This window comes from Marmota marmota, unplaced genomic scaffold (genome assembly GCF_001458135.2).
Source record: "Marmota marmota marmota unplaced genomic scaffold, marMar, whole genome shotgun sequence".
Lineage (NCBI taxonomy): Eukaryota > Metazoa > Chordata > Mammalia > Rodentia > Sciuridae > Marmota > Marmota marmota.
The window spans coordinates 45622394-45639957 of record NW_026000016.1 but is presented as its reverse complement, the minus strand read 5'-3'; the positions used below and the strand labels follow the sequence as shown (position 1 = coordinate 45639957).

The window sequence follows — 17564 nt, the reverse complement described above, 5'->3', positions numbered from 1 at the left end:
GTGATCTTAGGCAACTTTGGGTCACCTCTCTCAAGCTTGAAAAGGACCCTGGAGATAATATGGTAGAGCAAATAGCACAGGATAAACTGCCTATGAAATTTCAAGAAATGAGGTTGCTGTTATGCTAAGTGGTTACCAAAGTTCCCCAGCTAAGTGGCCTTCTAGTGGGAGCCAGGCCTGCCTGAACCGGAGCCCTCGCCCACCTCTCTCTTTGGCTAACTTGCTCACTATGGTCTCCAAGCGCCCCACTCTCCTTTCCACCACTTGCTGTTTCTCCAGAGCAAGCTCCGTGCTCACGTGCCCACCACCATGTCTAAGAGCCCTTCTTTGTCAACATCCCTTCAGCAAATAATGTGATATTTCCAAGACAACTGAGCAGTATTTCAAATTTATAGAATGGATTATTCATGTGCCCTGTGGAATCCAAAGCCTTGAACTTAAGTAACTTTCCACTTGGAGACTATTCTTCATAAGTAGACCTATGGACAGTCCCATCAATGAAATGTTCTCCCTAACATCAGATACATGCTAGGCATGGGGACTCAGGAGGCTAAGGCAGGAGGATCTCCATTTTGAGGTCAGCCTGGGCATTTATCAAGACCCTGTCTCAAAATAAAAATAAAAAAAAGACTGGGGATGTATTCAGTGGTAGAGTACCCCCTAGGTTCAATCCCAATACCATATATCAATAATCAATCAATCCATCCAGAGTCATCACTGTGGAAACAGTAATGCAGTTCTGGAATCTGCTGAGGATTGGATTAGAAGTTAGTGAGGTTGGAGAAGCTCCCTGGGATAGGGTAAAGGACAGAACCCAAGTACATCGACCAAACCTTGTGCTCTGAAACTGTAAAATGGGAACCTTAAGTCTCTCTTCTTAGGAGAAGATGCAGAGTGGCTTTAGCTCAGTGCCTGGAAGAAGACTCAGTTGTCAATAAATCTCAATTCCTTCCCCTATTCTTTCTCAGCAAGCATCCTCTCCATTTTGCTTTGCTTTCTCCCCTTCACAAGATCTTAACTCTGATTTCATATCAGGCACAGAAGCTAGGATTCATGTTACAGACATTCAACTTGCAGCCAACTTAGCTGGAATGCAGAGGCCCCTCTTTATTCCACAAGGCTGGACATGCAATTCTCGATGTCTTGGAGAACATCAGGTCCAAACCCCTGTCCTTCAGGAGGAAGCAGCCCCAGAGGGCAGATGTGGCCGAGGTCACTGAGCACACGTGTGGTGGTGGCAGCCTCTGAAACTCACGTCCTTGATTGTGTGACCATCTTGCACACCTTCCCTGTCGTGAACAGCCTTACCTGTCCTCTTTGCCCCAAGTCAGGGTCCTACCAGCCCCACTCTCCTGTTTCCCAGCCCCCAGATGCTCTGTCTTCCCCCTCTGTCCCTTAAGACCCCTTTCCCAGCTCAGGCCTATCTGATCCGGAGGCCTAGATGTCAGTACACAGAGAGCAGAGACAAAGGTTAGAAAAACCTAGAAGGCGCTTTATTGGAGGTCTCGGCCTCCATTCACAGGAGAAAGGAGCCAGGACCCCCATCTTGAGGGGTCTGGCTGCAGCCCTCCTCTCACTGGCCAGGCAGGGTGACAAGTCTGGCCACAAGTGCTCAGTGAGAGAGGAGGGGGGAGGGGAATGCCTTAGAAAAAATAGATCTCTATGTACATCTGACGTATTTATAACACATAAATTAGGGATGCTCTGACCCCCCGCCGTGGAGCCCAAGCACTGAGTAGAGAGGTGGAAGCCAGTCCAGAAAGGAGGGGCTGGAGGACACTGCCTGTCCCCTCTATCCCAGGGCTCCCCAACAGTCTCCATGGCTGAGTCCAAGCATCTGCCAGGGAAGGTGTCATCGGCAGCAGCGTTGGGATTGGAAGCAGCCAACCAGCAGCTGTAGAGTCAGCGAGCAAGTCGCTTCAAACCCCAGGGCTTATAATTCCAGAAGGAGGACAGAGGAGAGGCTGCAGGCCCCGCTCCAGGACAGGCCTGACCACACACCAGACTTCGGCTTCTCCACAGCTCTGCAGGGAGCACATCCAAATGGAGGGGCTTCCAAGCCTGCCTGGCCTCCAGGAGGGCTGCAGGCCTCAGTCCAAGTCCATGAGTTTGGTCCTGGTCTAGTTCAGCTCCTCAGTTCCGACTCTGAACCACCTCTTCTTCCTTCCAGCCACTGGAGTTTTTGCCAAACTTGTAGACCAGTCGGCGGCCATCCACCCGTTCCAGGATCTCGCGTTTGTAGTAGTACCTGGACCAGAGGCGAGGTGGTCAGAGGTGCACAGGCAGGAGATGTGGCCTGCGCTGCAGCACATCCCACATGGCCCAAGTCCTCGGCTGATCTGTCTCCTCTGGTCTGCAGCCAGACCCACCTGAGCCTGCCCCATACTTCCTGGACTGCTCTTCCCATCTGCTGCGGCCATACCGGCCTATCAATGTCTGCAGGGCACCTGCTTCTGCACTGGTTTGTTTATAGCTTATGGCTACATCCTGGGCCTTTTCATGAAGGCACATGGTGCAGGCTGAAGGGAGCCTAGAGATGAGCGAGGCCATCATTGTGGCAACAGGAGGAAACTGAAGCCCAGAGACAAACAAGCAGAGCCCTGGCCCAGGCATGGCCGTGGTCTTTCCAGCACTCTCCAGGTGCCTTTCTTAGGACCACCTTGCAAATAACACATATGTCAGCTGAAGTCACGGTGCCTGCAACGTGCCAGGCTAACACTTTCTCCGTGCTACCATTTGACCCCCCAGGTCAGTGGGCAACTTCACCGTCCTCACTCCACAGGATTAACACTTACTACATGGATCCCAGGGGTGACAGAGAGGGTGGGGAGGGGGGAGGGGTACACAAACAACCGGTCAGATCAACAAGTCCCCGGATGTCCAGCTCAGTCATGAGCCCCATGACTCTCATGAGCATCTCACCTCATGGCCCGGCTCAGCTTCTCATAGGTCATGTTGCTGTTTTTTTTCTTTTGGCCCCACAGTTGGGCCACAGCCTCAGAGCGCAGGAACTTGAAGACACCCTCGTGCCGGTTCTCCCACTTCATGAGGCCTTCGTTGAGCTCAGGGTGGATGAGGATGTCCCGGATGAACTCCCACAGGTGGGTGCCTCTGGGGGCTACAAGGCCACATCCCTTCAGTCAGCAGGCCAGGGCAGCCCCTCTCACCAGGCCGGCTGACCCTAACCCTAACCCTGCACACTGCTGACTAATGGCCAGAGCAGGAAACCAAACCTTCCAGAAACCGGCTACAGTGCCCTTGGAGTGTGTATTGTAGCGAGCACTTTCCTCCTCATGTCCTCTTAGACGAGGCGCTCCAGGAAGGCTGGACACCTCTTGCACAGCACAGATGTTTCACTCCTGACAATACTGATCAAACGTCTGGCTGGCATGGATGGTGACAAGGACCCCTATGGCCTCTGGGGGCTCATGGCTTGGTGGGGGGCCTACAGAGAAACCCATGGTGAGAGCTTGCTGAGTATGGGAACAGATAAGTAGCCCCAGGCTGGGGGACCAGGGGACAGCTTCCTGGAAAAATACACTCCCCCACAGAAACCAGCTATATGTGCATGCGAGCAAGCATGCAGGCAAGAGAGGCCTTCAGGGCAATCTCCCAGAGGCTCAAAGCTGCTGGAGCACACAATGCCTGAGGCCCCTTCCCCACCCTCAGCAGGTTGGTGTCCAGTATCTCAGCCCAGTGGCTCTAGGGTCCCCCCCCAGGCACCCACCAGCTGCCTCCACCCACCACCTAGGGTGTCCCAGCAGGCAGGACAATGGCTAAGTGCAGACAGAACTGGAGTGGGTGGACTGGAAACATGAACACTCAAGCCCTGGGCCTCCCTCAGGAGCCTCGTTTCCCCTCCTCATCAAGACCACATGGTAGTCCCTGCAGTGAGGCATGGACCAGCGCCATACAGCCCTCCTCCTCCCCGCTGGCGCAGCAGCAGGGAAGCAGAGCAGAGGTGGCCTGCCGCCCACCAGCTGCCCGCCCGCAGGCCAGGGCTCACCCACCGTGCTTGCTCTTCTTGCCCTCCAGGCACTCCCAGTACTCCTTGCTCAGCTTCCGTGGGCGGCCCCGTTTCCGCTTTCCGTGCTTGCTTTCCCCCTTCTTATAGTCAGGAAATCCATCTATGGGGGACAGGTGGGAGGTCAAGAGGGTGGTCACTGGGGGAGCAGCTCCTATCCAGAAAGCCCTGCAGGAGCAGGGAGGAGGGAACGGGACCCCCAGGGCCTCCCTCTGCTCACCTCTGGGGAAGAGCTTGCTGTCAGTGGGGTCCAGGTCCACGTCACTTCCACCGGAGTCTGAGGAATGGAGGCTCTGGGAAGTACCGGTCCCTGGGCGGGAGGTTAGAGTGAGTGCCTGGCTGCCACACAGGACCCAGAGGCCTGGGTTCCAGTGCTGGGACCCAGGCCCTGGGGTCCCTGGGGGAGGGAGGCTGCGCTCTCACCTGCGGTGGAGACGTCAGAGCTGCCAGGGGAGGGGGCTCCTGCGCCATAGCTGCCTGCGTAGTAGGGGCTGGCCTGGTGGCCATCTTCCAGCAGCTCCTGGGTGAAAGGGCTTCCCTGATCTGAGGGGAAGAGGAGAGAGGGCTCAGGGGACCAGGCAAGGGCAGGTAAGGCTCCGGGGCCTGATGAGCTGCTGCCGGGCCTTTTCCAGTTGGGGTAGGAGGCCTGGGTAGGGGCCGTTCCTCTCACTCTAGGTAGGGCCAGGAATGGGACAGGACAGGTAGACCTGGGCATGGGGGAGAAAAGGAGCCTCACCAAAGGGGCCGGGGTCTCCTAGGGTGTCCTGGAAAGCCATGCCGTCCTTCTCCAGAAGCTCTATGATCCAGCTGAGTTCGTCAGAAGAGCTGGAAGCTGAGGAGAAGGAAGGAGGGGTCACTTCCCTTGCCCCTCCCTCGGGCCCTCTCTGGCTGCGCCCTCCGGCCAGGCTCCAGGTCTTGCCCAGGGCTGACCCTCTCCTCCCCTCCAAGGCCCCTGTGGCACCAGTGGCCTGCACTCACTGAGGTCCCGCAGCTGGGCATGCAGGTGGTCCCCCAGAGGCCCAAAGACCAGGCGCAGCTCGTCAAGGGCACAGTTGCAGAGGGTGGCCCCGTCCATGTCACACCGAGAGAAGTCAATGGAGCTGGCATCGTATTTGTTCTTCTCCACTTGGTAGCTGATCCAGTCCAGAACCTGGGCCTTCGACCAGAACTGGGGCTGCTCCCCCAGCCAGCTGGCCTTCTCTGCAAGGGGCCAGCACAGCAACCGGGTCAGCACAGGCCCCATTTCTGGTGCCCCTTTGGGATTCTTTTTTTTTCTTTGTACCCAGTATTGGACCCAGGGGTGCTTAACCACTGAACCACATCCCCAGCCCCTCCACTTTTTTTTTTTTTTCCTGAGACAGGATCTCACTAAATTGCTTAGGGCCTCAGTTGCTGAGTCTAGCCTTGAGCTTGTGATCCTCCTGCCTCAGCTTCCCAAGTTGCTGGGATTAAGGCCTGTGCCACGGCTCCCAGCCCCTTTGGGATCCTGTGTGCACTCCCACCTCATTTCTCAGGAAGCCTCCCCAGGAACAGGGGGAGAATGTGGCTTTCATGACACCCTGGTCCCAGTATCCTCTCTTGGCCCATCACAGTCCCCACAATCCCCACCACCTCAGCCCCTAGTCCTGGAATTCACTTGGGAACCCTCCTCCCTGTCCGCTTCCCCATTTATCTAGCAGAGAGCCGTGTCTCCCTCCGTCCCTGAAGGCACCCCATCCCACGTCACACACCTGTCCCCTCCAGCGACATCTGTGGGTTGCTCAGGGTTAGCACCAAGTCATCAGCCCCAAAGGTGGCAGCAGGGGGAGCAGAGGCCAAGCTGGGGTCCTCGGAGCTGTACATAGCACTGAAGTAATTGCTGAAAACGTTGCTAATCTCACAGGTTGCAGCCATGAGGCTACCTGGGGAGAGGGGACAAGGTTGGTGAAGGTTCCAGACTCCTCCCCTTACATCCTGGCTGCTCTCTTCTGGCCAAACCTGGGCAGGAGCCACCCAAAGGGGCAGCAAGGTCAGCATCTGCGTGCTCCCTCTCTTCAAAAAGGGCTTCTAGATTCAGAGCAAAGTGTGGCTACTAGACCCTCCTGCTGGGGCTCCCTGCTCGGATCGCCCAGAGCCCTTAAGTGGGAGCTTCCAAGTCCTTGTCCCTCCTACAGACAGGATACTCTGACTCTCAGGACCCCCCTACTGCCGCACACTCCTGCTGGGAAATTCCAGACTAGAGGGGGCAGGTTCAGAGCTGCAGATCCACTAAACCATCCCTGGTTTCCCGGATGGGAACGTGACAGGTGGGGGTCCTACCGGGTGGCAGGGTGCGGGCGTCAGGCAGGCAGGCAGGCTTCGGAGGTCACAGGTGGAAGAGAAATCCAGGTGGCCAACAGCTCGGCCAGGTAGCAGTGAGGAGTCTGGCCCCTGTGCTCCCCCACCCGTCCTATATAGAGCCGCAGGAGCTCCTCCCCACACCAGGTCTTCGGAGTTTGTCCCGGCGGTAACCTGAGCTGGTGGCTCATTGGATGGAGGGGATTTCCTGGCCTTCAGACTGGGCTCCTGGCCCCAGGTGATTTGCATATTCTGTGCCACTTGGCCCGGATCCTAGCAGGCGGTGCTGGGAAATCAGGCCCGGCTGGTTTAATGATTGTCAGACTCTGTCATCCTGCACCCTCTGGGGTTGGGCCCAGGGCTCTGACCTGGGCAGGTGGTGGGAATGCCACTGGGGTGGGCATCTGTGCTTCTGGCCACCCTCTGGCTCAGGAAATTCCTCCTGGGGGCCAGGTTAGGGATGGGCTAGGGAGGGGAAAAGGTAAGTGGGGAAACCAGAACCCCTGATTGAACCCTGGCCCTGCCTCTAACTGTCCAGAGAACTGGGGACAAAGGAGCCTAGGAGGAGAGAAGTTATTGAGGTTTAGGGATTTTCTCCACAACACCCAGGATTTGGAGTGAAGGACGACTCTCCAGACTCCTTGCAAGGCAATATTCATGGGCTAATGGGTGTGGCCTGTCCTGCAGGTGTAGCCCCCAGGCTCCAGGGTCCCTAGCCTCGGAACCCATTCACAGGGTCCACTTCATTTTTTGCCTGCCTAGGCCCCACCCAAGCATCAAGGTTTTTGCAGCCACTTATGGTGAGATGGGGCTGTACTTAACAGTCCTCCCTCAGCTGGACATGGTGGCCAAAGCCTGTAATCCCACCCTACCCTGAGGCTGAGGCAGGATTACAAAAGTTTGAGGCCAGCCTCAACAATTTACCTCAAAAAAAGTTAAAAGGCCAGGGGATGTAACTCAGCGGTAGAGCACCCCTGGGTTCGATCCCCAGGACCACCACAAAACAAACAAGCAAGCCCAAAACCTTCCTCAGATGCCTAATTTAGTAGCCTTCCCTGTTTACCAGTACCTGTCTGCTGCCCTCTACTGGTCAGAAGCCTGCCCTGGGTCATGTCATTCAGAGAAGGGAATCCTGTGGCATCAGTTTCCTATTTTGTCAAGCTCTTTGTTTTTGCAGTACGGGGACTGAACCCAGAGCACTCTGCCACAGAGCCACATCCTCAGCCCCTTTCATCTTTTATTTTGAAACAGAGTCTTCCTAAGTTGCTTAGAGCCTTGCTAAATTGCTGAGGCTGGCCTCAAACTTTCCATCCTTCTGTCTCAGCCTTCCAGGTCACTGAGATTGCAGGCATGTGCCACCACACCCAGCTCTCCAATACTTTTTATTTTTTGAGTCAGGGTCCCACTAAGTTGCAGAGCCTGGCCTCAAACTTATGCTCTTCCTACCTTAGCCTTCAGAGAGGCTGGGATTATAGGTTTGTACCACTTGCCCAGCTTACCAAGCACTTTTAACATAAAAATCTTCACACACAAAAATCCAGTAAGCAATGGGCATCTTTGTTTTATTTTAAAAATGCTGGGATTGAACCCAGGGTCTTGCACATGCACTGCGCTACCACTGAGTTACATCCCTAGTTGAGACTCACTAAATTGCCCAGGCTGGCCTTGAACTTGCAATCTTCCCCCTCAGCCTCCCAAGTAGTTGGGGTTATAGGTGCACACTACTGCACCTGGATAGTTACCTTCATTTTAAAAAAATCTATTTTTTAGTTGTAGGTTGACACAATACCTTTATTTATTTACTTATTTTTATGTGGTGCTGAGGATCAAACCCAGTGCCTCACAAATGCCAGGCATGCGTTCTACCTCTGGGCTACAACCCCAGCCCTACTTACCTTCATTTTTTAGGTGAGAAAAATGCAGCTCAGAGGGGTGGAATGGCTTGCCCAGGCCAATGAATTAGGTAGATGGTAAGGCTGGGAAAGGAACCAGGTCCCTGCACTCTGAGCCTCTGGCTGCAGTTCTCCCCCTCAGTCTTGGATGGAACCCTAGCCTCCCCTGTGGCAGAGAGTCCCACATACCTGTGCTTCTATGAATTGAGCTCCAAATACAAGAGACAGGTCCCACAGACCCACCCCTGGAGACCCTGAGCAGAAGTAACAGGATGAAAGGAGGTAGGAGATTAATGTTCTAGAGTCTGTTCTATGTGATCTTGGGCAAGGTGCATGGATTCTGCACATCTCCTTCTTTAAAAATAATGTTTGGGGCTGGGGTTGTGGCTCAGTGGTACAGCACTTGCCTCAGTAGTAAAGCACTTGTCTAGCATGCATGGGGCACTGGGTTCTATCCTCAGCAGCACATTAAAAAAAATTAAACTAAATAAACAAAATAATGTAGTTGTGTCCATCTACAACTAAAAATATTTTAAAAACTGATAATGTTTGGCTAAGGTGACACACGCCTGTAATCCCAGTGACTCTGGAGGCTGAGGCAGTAGGATCGTAAGTTTAAGGCCAAGCTGAGCAACTTAGCAAGACCATGTCTCAAAAAGCAGGGAAGGGGTTGGGGATGTAGCTCAGTGGTAGAGTGCCCCTGGGTTTAATCCCAAGTACCATGCCAAAAAGAAAGAGGTTGTTTGGAATAAATAATCCTTAAGGTCTCTTCTAGCTCTTTGTTTTGTGTGGTGCTGGGCCTGGAACCCAGGGCCTGGTGAGTACCCTACCACTCTACACCCTCAGCCTCAAACTTTATTCATGCATCTGAGATACAGGGTGTGGTTCTCCTCCCCATCCCCTTAATTGACAACACAATAGTGGGGGAGGGGGTATTTTCACAGGTCACTTTAACAGAAGGTGACTCATGATTCCACATCCAGGTACCCCTCTCTGACTTGATAACTGGAGGATTTGCTTCTCATCTTTCTTGTCTCTGAAACTACTGGGTGCCTAGGAGAGAGGGTTCTTAATGTCCAGAGTCCCCTTCACTGGGCCAGGGGTGGCAGGAGAGCCAGGGGCTCTGGACAGGATTATTTTCAGCCCTTCAGGGGGCCACCCCCAAGGAGCCCAAGGCAGGCACACCCTCTACCCAGTCACTCACCCTGGAATGTGGGAGAACCGGCTGCAGCCCCAGGGCTGCTCACATGCTCCCGCCTGAAGAGCACCTGGCCAGGGCTCCAGAGGCAGGGTGAGGAGGAGGCACAGAGCATAATGAGAAGGCCACCAGCAACCCTGCCTTCATGAGGCTTCTCCACAGAAGAAATGGAGCTGAGGAAATCCTGCAGGCTCGCACCTGTCCAACTATTAGTGCCTTCAATAACCAAATGAGGCAGGAAAATAGGAAAGACTTGGACTTGGGGTCAGTGCCTCAGAGGGCTGAGGAGGTTCCAGGACTGTGGTCAGACCAGCTATGGAGCAGGAAGCAAGGGGCCTTCCAAATACCACAGTGGCATAGCCTCACCCTCAGGACAGGAGGATGGCAAGAGGATAGCCCCCAGCCCTTTAAAGGACAGACATACTCAGCAAGACAGCAGGGAGCAAAGGTGGCGTGCCCATACTATGAAACAGAAGGACTCACAAAGCAAGTGCGACAGAGAAGGCTGCAGAGGAAGCACTCCCAGCCTTGGCTTCCAGGACCCTTCGTATTTACTGGACTCATCCATGTTACAGGGTTTTAATACAGAACAAGGCTACTGGTCTCAGCTGATATGCTAAACACTAGGCTGGGATATGAGGATGCATCTAGACAAGCCCTAAAATAGTCTTGGCCCATAACATATTGCCAAGGGCATCCTGAAAGAGTATGGGAAACAGTCTGGTATCAAGTTGCCAATGCCTAGGGCTGAGGCTGAAGCTCAGTGGTGGAGTGCTTGCCTAGCATCGCAAGGCCCTGGGTTCAATCCCCAGTACTGCCAGGAAGGGGGGAAAAAGTCAATGCTCTGAGTAGCTGCCCCAATCCAGGACCTCCCAAGTCATTCTATGATTCACAACTGCCCCCTTCTTCGGGGGAGGCTCTGAGCGTGCCATGGGGAAGAGGTGCTCTCCTGCCAACCGTTGGTTACTACTATTCTCTTGCTTTGGCTAAGACTAAGAACAAATCAACTGAAGTACTCTTTCTCAATCCCTGTGCAGGGAAGGCCACATGGATAACCTAAAGTAAGGGACAGAACCACAAATGGATATTGGTTCAGGGGTCCCTGTAGTTAAAAAAGATAATCTAAATATAATTTTTCTTTCAACCCTCCTCTCACCTCACTCTCAAACCCAAGTTACTCACTGCTTAGCCTACAATGAAGCCAAGAAATCAGAATTTAGTACCAAGTTTTGGTTTTGGAATGCTGGGGACAGAACCCAGGGCGTTGCACATGCTAGGCAAGGTTCTACCTCCCCGAGTCCAAATGCCAGGTTTTGAACAGATTCTACCCATCACCACACCATTAAAATACAGTTATCGAAGAGCACAGGCAGGTGAGGCCCCGCAAAGGCCAGGGACGGGAAGGAAGGGGAGAGAGAGAGCACTAGATCAAACTTGTGTGTGAGAGGTGGGGGAGGAGAGCACTGGAGTGAGGCTGCAGCTAAGGAACTGGGCTTCGCTCCCTCCCACGGAGCAGGTTGGAAGGCTCTTCATCCCCACGCTGTCCCTGCAACAGCCCTGCCATGTGGCCAATCATTTTTTTCACTGGCCTGCGTGGGCCCACTCCTCAGTCTGGCAGTTCCCTAAAGACAGGGAGACAATGTCCCCCCCCAGCCCCGCAGTGATGTTCTCTTATCACTCACATTCAGAAGGTACACCTGGTAGAAGAAATTAACAGTTACTCAGTGTATCACTCCAACTTATCTACTTTTTGCTTAAAAACATTTATTTAAAAAAAGAAAGGAAAACCTCTCTGCTTCTCCCCAGAAACTTAAGTGGGAAGGCAGGAGAAGACCGACTGCCCCCACCAACGCCAGCAGCCTGTATGGAGAGGAGCTGTGGGAGGGAGGGACAGACAGAAGCTCCTGCCAGAGCACAGGCCCAAAGTGACAGATACCTAAGGTCAGAAAACAGATTATCCCGAGGGGACCAAAACTTCAGGATGTTGACTGGAAAACTAGAATTTGAGAACAATTATTCTGAAAGCCTGGGCAGTCCGAAGACACAGGCCATGCACATGACCTCTAACTGCTCTTGGGCTCCAGGATTTGCTGGACATAGTTGACAACATTGCTGTGGAGCTGGGAGGCAGTGGACGCAAAAGTCTCCTTGGCGAGGGTCTGGGCCACTTCACTGCCACTCATCATGGCGTGGTACAGCGGAAGGGTATACTTCTGCTTCCCCTGCAGAAACACATGCACGGGCTCTGAGCAGCTTGTTGTTGTCTTCCCAGCCCTCTTCCCCTGGAAGCAGTCTAACAGGGATCATGGTCAAGTGCCAAGAGGGATGTGGAACCAGAGTTGAAATAGAGAGCTTCCCAGTCAGAGGTGCTCTGATTCTGGCATCTTCTCAGGTGGCAAAGATCCATGGAGATAAATCTCAACATGCATCCAAAGCCAGGATAACATAGGGACCCCTACATCCACAGAACAAATGAGATGGGTTAACACAAAGGGACTGCCAACTTTTGGAGAGCTGGAGGTGGTCAGCTACCAAGGTAGTGACAGACATAAAAGGCGGCAGCACAGGGCTGGGGTGGGGCTCAGTGGTAAAGCACCCCTGGGCTCAATCCCTAGTACCATTAAAAAAGAAAACAACTGGGCTGGGTTGTGGCTCAGTGGTACAGCGCTTGCCTAACATGTGTGAGGCCCTGATCCTCAGCACCACATAAAAATAAATAAATAAAGGTACTGTATCCATCTACAACTAAAAGACCAGATATATATATATATATATATATATATATATATATATATATATATATATTTTTGGTAAAATGTGCTAATGTAAAGAATNGATATATATATATATATATATATATATATATATATATATATATATATATATATTTTTTTTTTAAGACTGTAGCACATAAAACTCAGGACCACATACGGTCAACTACAATCAAGCAAAAGAAAACCCCTAAGTCAAATTTGCATAACTGTCTACCTCACAAGAAGTGGTCAGAGGGCTCAGAACACCCCCAACAGACATGCAGCTCCTGCTTCATGCAGATCAGAGAAGCTGAGCATTGCTTTGTATCCAGCCCACTCTTCCCTGCTCTGCAATTAAATGACATTCAGTTCCTGGGGAAAGCCCCACCCTTACCCAGGAGGCAGATCTCATGAGCTGATGGAGGATCCTTCTGTGCATTCTAATCCCAAGTCCTGCAGCTTTCCCATAAGGCAGGGATCTATATAATCTAGCCTTTGCTCACCTTGCTTGTCCTCTGGCCCTCTCCCATTCTTCCCATGACCAGAACCATGCTATGTGTTACCCTCCTTACCAGTTTTGAGTGAGGGTTAGCTGACTACCTTTTATCTCTCAAGCCTCTACCAGATTATCTGCAAAAAAACCCCTAAGCTTGCAGGCTTTCTCTTTCCCTAGGACGATATCTCCAGCGGCCACATTATTAACACAATGAGGGGTAAGATCCTCTGGAGGTCCCAGGCCCCACATCCTCTGTAGCTCTGAGCTCAGACCACAAGACACTAAACACGCTTTGCCCACAGGATGACTTCAAGTATGGTGGGTAGTCCACATCCCGCCTTCATGGGACAGGGAGGTGGGGGTCACCCACCTGGCTCTGCAGGAACTCTTTCACTTTCCAGAAATCCTCCTGATGGTCGTTCTTAAGTACAATTTGACCCCATCGTAGCCGCAGCTCTGCATTCCGGGCATTTGAGACCTTCGGGTATGCCTCTCCAAGTTTTTTCACATTCCCTAGAAAAGAGAAAGAAATCGATTGTTTTGTTTTGTTTGGTACCAGGGATTGAACCCTGGTGCTTAACCCTGAGTCACATCCTCAACCCTTTTTTTGTATTTTACTTAAAGACAGGGTCTCACTCAGTTGCTTAGGGCATCGCTCAGTTGCTGAAGCTGGCTTTAAACTCGATCCTCCTATCTCAGCCTCCAGAGCTGCTGGGATGACAGGCATGTGCCTCCATACCCAATGGTATGCGTTGTTAATGACCAGCAGGGGAAGCCAAGAAGCCCCATTCTTAGGGACACTAAGTGCTTGCCCACCCTGAGGTCCTCAAAGAGGACACAACCACCCACTTTATCATTCATTCTTATGCTCCAGAATGGTAATATTCTATTATCACAGTTACTTGAACTTCTTTTTTTTTTTTCACTTTTTTGACTGTAGCACTGTAGTTGTAAATGGACAGCATGCCTTTATTTTATTTGTTCATTTTTATGTGTTGCTGAGGATCAAACCCAGTACCTCATGCATGCTAGGCAAGCGCTCTGCCACTGAGCCAGAGCCCCAGCCCAGTTACCTGAACTTCTAAGGCTCTTCTGTCCAATGTCCCTTACTGTCCAGTCACCTAACCCCAAACTGGTAATATGGGTGCAGGTCACAGACATGCTCTTTTCCTGTAATCATCCTATTTTCCTTTATGGATTATAACACATGTATACCCCCTAAAATATGCTTCCCCACTTTTTTCCTACCATTAACCTATCAATTTATCTGAACTTTACCTGCATCCCCCACAATATTGGAGACTGAATCCAGCAGCACTTTACCACTGAGCTACACCCCAAGCCCTCTTTATTTTTAATTTTGAATTAGGGTTTCAATAAATTGCTGAGGTTGACCCTGAACTTATGCTCCTCCTTGCCTCAACCTCTTGAGTAGCTGAGATTACTGCCAAGCACCATTATGTTTTAGCTTTTTCTCACCCCTTGGTGAATATTATCTCTTTTTCTTTCTTTCTGTCTTTTTTTTCTTTTTGGTACCAGGCCACCAAGCCACATCCCCAGCCTTTTTTATTTTTATTTTTTATTTAGAGACAGGGTCTCGCTAAATTGCTTAGGGCAGCCCTAAATTGCTGAGGCTGGCTTTGAACTCATGACACTCCTGCCTCAGCCTCCCAAACTGCTAGGATTACAGGCATGCGCCACCACACCCAGTGGTGAATATCATTTTGATCAAGCAGCAAGCGTTAATGGTTAAAAGCTTTGGATGACTGTATTCAAATTCCAGTCCATTTATTGGCTGTATGAACTATGTGTGCCTCAAGTTCATTTTGTTACATGGGGATTAAAATCACAATTCCTCCTTCACAGACTAGTTATAAGGATTAAGCCACCTCATAGATATGCAGAGCCTAAAAAAGTGGCCTGCAGCGCCTGAAGCATTGAGAAATGCCAGGCTTCCTCTACTCCCCATGGCACCAGTACCCAGGACCTGTATTCTTCTGATGACAGGTTTCTCATGAAGTACTTGCCTCCCTGCTATATCTGGCACTGCCTTGGGCCAATATCTCAACTCCTCCTGACTCTCCTTCTGGACCAGGTTAAAAGCTGTTACCCAAGGAGACTTGATTCAGCATATTGAAGAAATAACCCACTTATTCTTACCAGGAGGGAGAGGGGATTTCTGGAGGATCTTATCTAGGAAGTAGATCAGCTGGTAGGTCTTCCAGGAAGAGATGGCCACAGCCTCAATGGCTGGCATGTTTAGCTCCTCAGTCACCCACAGCTGGGCCAGATTTTCAGCTGGCTTCATGAGTGAGTCCCCAGGAGAGAGATCAGGAAGGTAGGGGGGCCAGCCAGGAGTATTCAGCCATCGATCAAACTCAAAACCTGTTGAACAAAAGGAGAGAAGATACTATCAGAATACTCTGGCCAGGTCAAGGTCAACTTTCCCAAGCAACTCCTAGAGACCTCAAGCCCTACCTCTCTTCAACCCAAACTCCTTCTCCAGTACTTAATGTCACTTTCCCAAACAACAATTTGTCCAGCAAGGTCAAAGTTAGATGATACCTGGAGAATATCATAGTAAGGCTGGACTGTGACTATTTCTTCTGTGAAAGTGTTCTGTGCATTTGTTTTTCAATACTAGGGACAGGACACAGGAGCACTCTGTGAGCTCATCTCCATTCTATCTTTTATTTTGAGACAGGGTCTTGCTAAGTTGCTGAGGCTGGTTTTCAACTTGAGATTCTTCCTGCCTCAGCCTCTTGAGTGGCTGGGATTCCAGCAGTGAAAGTGTTTTGTTGTTTTGCTCTATAATTAACCTTATGCTGTCAGATGCTTTCCTAGCTGTATTCTCCTCTTGATCACTGCAACGGCATCGTGCTTAAACACCAGGGCTCCAAAACAGGGCTCCCTGGGTTACTGTCCCAACTCTTCCCTTAACTAGCTGGGAGACCACAGGCACATTACTTCATGTCTTGGCGCCTCAGTTTTATCTGTAAAACGGTGGTGACAGGCCCTACCTTGTTTGATAGCTGTGAAGATTAAATGAGCAAATACACATTAAAAGCTTAGCACACTGCCTGGTGCATAGTAAGCACTCAGGAATTGTCACCTAGTGATAGCTACAGAATCTCATGACCTTCAAATGCAGGCCTCTGTCTAGAGAGGAGGTGCTACCCAGGGCCTAACCAATCCAGCTGTCATAGGAGGCTGACGTTAGCAGGCCCAAGAGAGTGACTCAGAGTTCACAGCAGGACCAAGGGGTGTGTCTAATGAACTATCTCACCCATGACAGGACATTCTCTCCTCTCTGAGGAGGCAGAACCTCCCAAGCAGACAGCAGGACAGCTGCTGGCATTTTCCTTTGCTCAGAGGGCCATAGAAGGCCAAACCATGAAGTTAAGGCAGGGGCTGCCCCATCCTGCCCTGAGACTGTTCGTATGGGCAGTGGCAGCAACTCTCTGGGGAGAGAGAAGGGAATGATCATGTGTGTTCAGGTGTGAGGAAAACAAAACACAGAGGGAAGAGTAGAGAAGCAAAACAGTTGAAAACGAGGCCAAGTGGAATTGAGAGAAATCTTTTACAGTGGAATTGAGAGAGGTCTTTTTGTAGTCATTGCTAGTTCTGAGCCCAGGGCCTGGCACACACTAAGCATGTGCTCTCCCACTGAACTGCATCTTACATCCAAGAGAATCACTTTTGTGGAACAGAGCTGGGATCTGGGATTGCTCCCCACAAAGGGCCACTTATCAGATAACTTTTATCCACTGACTTCCCACCCACCTTGGTCTTCCAAACATAAACTAGATATAACTCTCCATTATCTCCTAGAAACCTGTGAGCCAGTTCCTCTACTTACCTGGGATGGAATCTACTCTCTTCTTCTTCAGCTCAGGGAAATATTCCAAGTAGAATTCCAGAAAGTCATCAGCTAAGATACTTTGGAATTTAAACTCATCCACATAGGCCTGTGGGAAGGAAGGTGCCTTTTAGCTTCTCTGGATGGCTTGGGCCTTCTCCAACCCCTTACCTCTTATGCCCTCTGCCTCTACCCTTGCATTCCTCCCAGCTGCTTTATCTGTTCCCTGTCCTTCTCCCCTCATTGAAAGTTGACTATACCTTGAGAAACTTGTCAAACTGATCCTGATCACCCACCAAGTGGGCCAAGTATGAGACAAAGCAGAAACCTTTCTCGTAGGGTGTCTCATTGTAGGTATCGTCTGGGTCAACACCTAGCAGAGGAGAAAGCAGACAGGATTTGAGCATCAATAATCTACTCCCCTCACTGTCCCCATTGCTCCAAATTCAAAGACTAATGTTGCAAAACATCAAACCAGCTTCCACGGGGACAGGAAGACCAAGGTTTCTAGATCCATTCTGGCCTCTCCCAAAGCACTTCAAAGGAGATCTTAGAGGGTCAGAAACTACGGACTTAAGAAGAGGAAAAGGAAACCAGCCATCCAGAGGAACTGACATATTTCCTTGTTCCTGAGGTCTGCTTTGCTTGGGCAGGAACCATCGATTCTTAGGATGGAACATGGAAACATGGAGCGCAGTCTTTTCCAGCCATATTGGTCACCCCCTACCTACTCAACCTCCCCTCCCAGAATGCGTTGTTTTCACAACTGTTCTAGACTAAAACTAATTTACCAACGTACAAGAAGTTCATTTCCATAGTTGGAGGGACCAAGGAACATGAGCTTCAGCTGAACAAAATGGTTTTACATTAGTCACCCATGGAACATTTAAAAAAAAAAAAAAAAGTAAAAACCTCTGAACCTAAAAATGATTAGGTTCATGACCTTGGACAAGCCACTGAACTTGTCTAATTTGTCTAATGCTTCTCTGTTTACAAAAAAAAAAAAAAAAAAAAAAAAAAAAAAAA

At 50.8% G+C, this 17564-nt stretch overlaps 2 protein-coding genes across 3 annotated transcripts in view; both read right to left on the bottom strand.

Moving 5' to 3' along the window:
- Positions 1 to 1471: 1471 nt before the first annotated feature.
- Positions 1472 to 7581, bottom strand: Elf3 (E74 like ETS transcription factor 3). 2 transcript variants are annotated; one of them, XM_048809680.1, is made up of 9 exons: positions 6323 to 7581; positions 5755 to 5921; positions 5003 to 5224; positions 4761 to 4856; positions 4448 to 4567; positions 4245 to 4334; positions 4011 to 4127; positions 2923 to 3118; positions 1472 to 2248 (listed from the first exon to the last, which is right to left on the bottom strand). In XM_048809680.1, exons 2-9 carry the CDS (start codon positions 5915 to 5917, stop codon positions 2134 to 2136), a joined length of 1119 nt encoding a protein of 372 aa, XP_048665637.1. In that variant the 5' UTR covers positions 5918 to 5921; positions 6323 to 7581; the 3' UTR covers positions 1472 to 2133. The 2 variants fall into 2 exon arrangements, with proteins under 2 accessions (XP_048665637.1, XP_015339321.1); XM_015483835.2 differs by having other exon boundaries at positions 5755 to 5925; positions 6323 to 7579.
- A 3593-nt stretch (positions 7582 to 11174) lies between these two features.
- The window catches only part of LOC107140669 (arginyl aminopeptidase), a 20271-nt gene continuing 13881 nt past the window's right edge, over positions 11175 to 17564 (bottom strand). Inside the window, exons 7-11 of the mRNA XM_015483833.2 lie at positions 16799 to 16911; positions 16539 to 16647; positions 14840 to 15064; positions 13050 to 13192; positions 11175 to 11652 (exon numbers count right to left, since the gene is read on the bottom strand). Coding sequence (XP_015339319.1) covers positions 11494 to 11652; positions 13050 to 13192; positions 14840 to 15064; positions 16539 to 16647; positions 16799 to 16911 — 749 coding nt within the window. The 3' untranslated portion in view covers positions 11175 to 11493. The remainder of the gene's footprint in view (positions 11653 to 13049; positions 13193 to 14839; positions 15065 to 16538; positions 16648 to 16798; positions 16912 to 17564) is intronic.

Coding starts and splice junctions, on each gene's coding strand:
- Elf3 (XM_048809680.1), bottom strand. CDS start 5,917: ATGGCTGCAACCTGTGAGATTAGCAACGTTTTCAGCAATTACTTCAGT. Junction 4,857..5,002: donor TGCCCAGCTGCGGGACCTCA/GTGAGTGCAGGC, acceptor CCTTCTCCTCAG/CTTCCAGCTCTTCTGACGAA. Junction 4,568..4,760: donor AGGAGACCCCGGCCCCTTTG/GTGAGGCTCCTT, acceptor TCTTCCCCTCAG/ATCAGGGAAGCCCTTTCACC.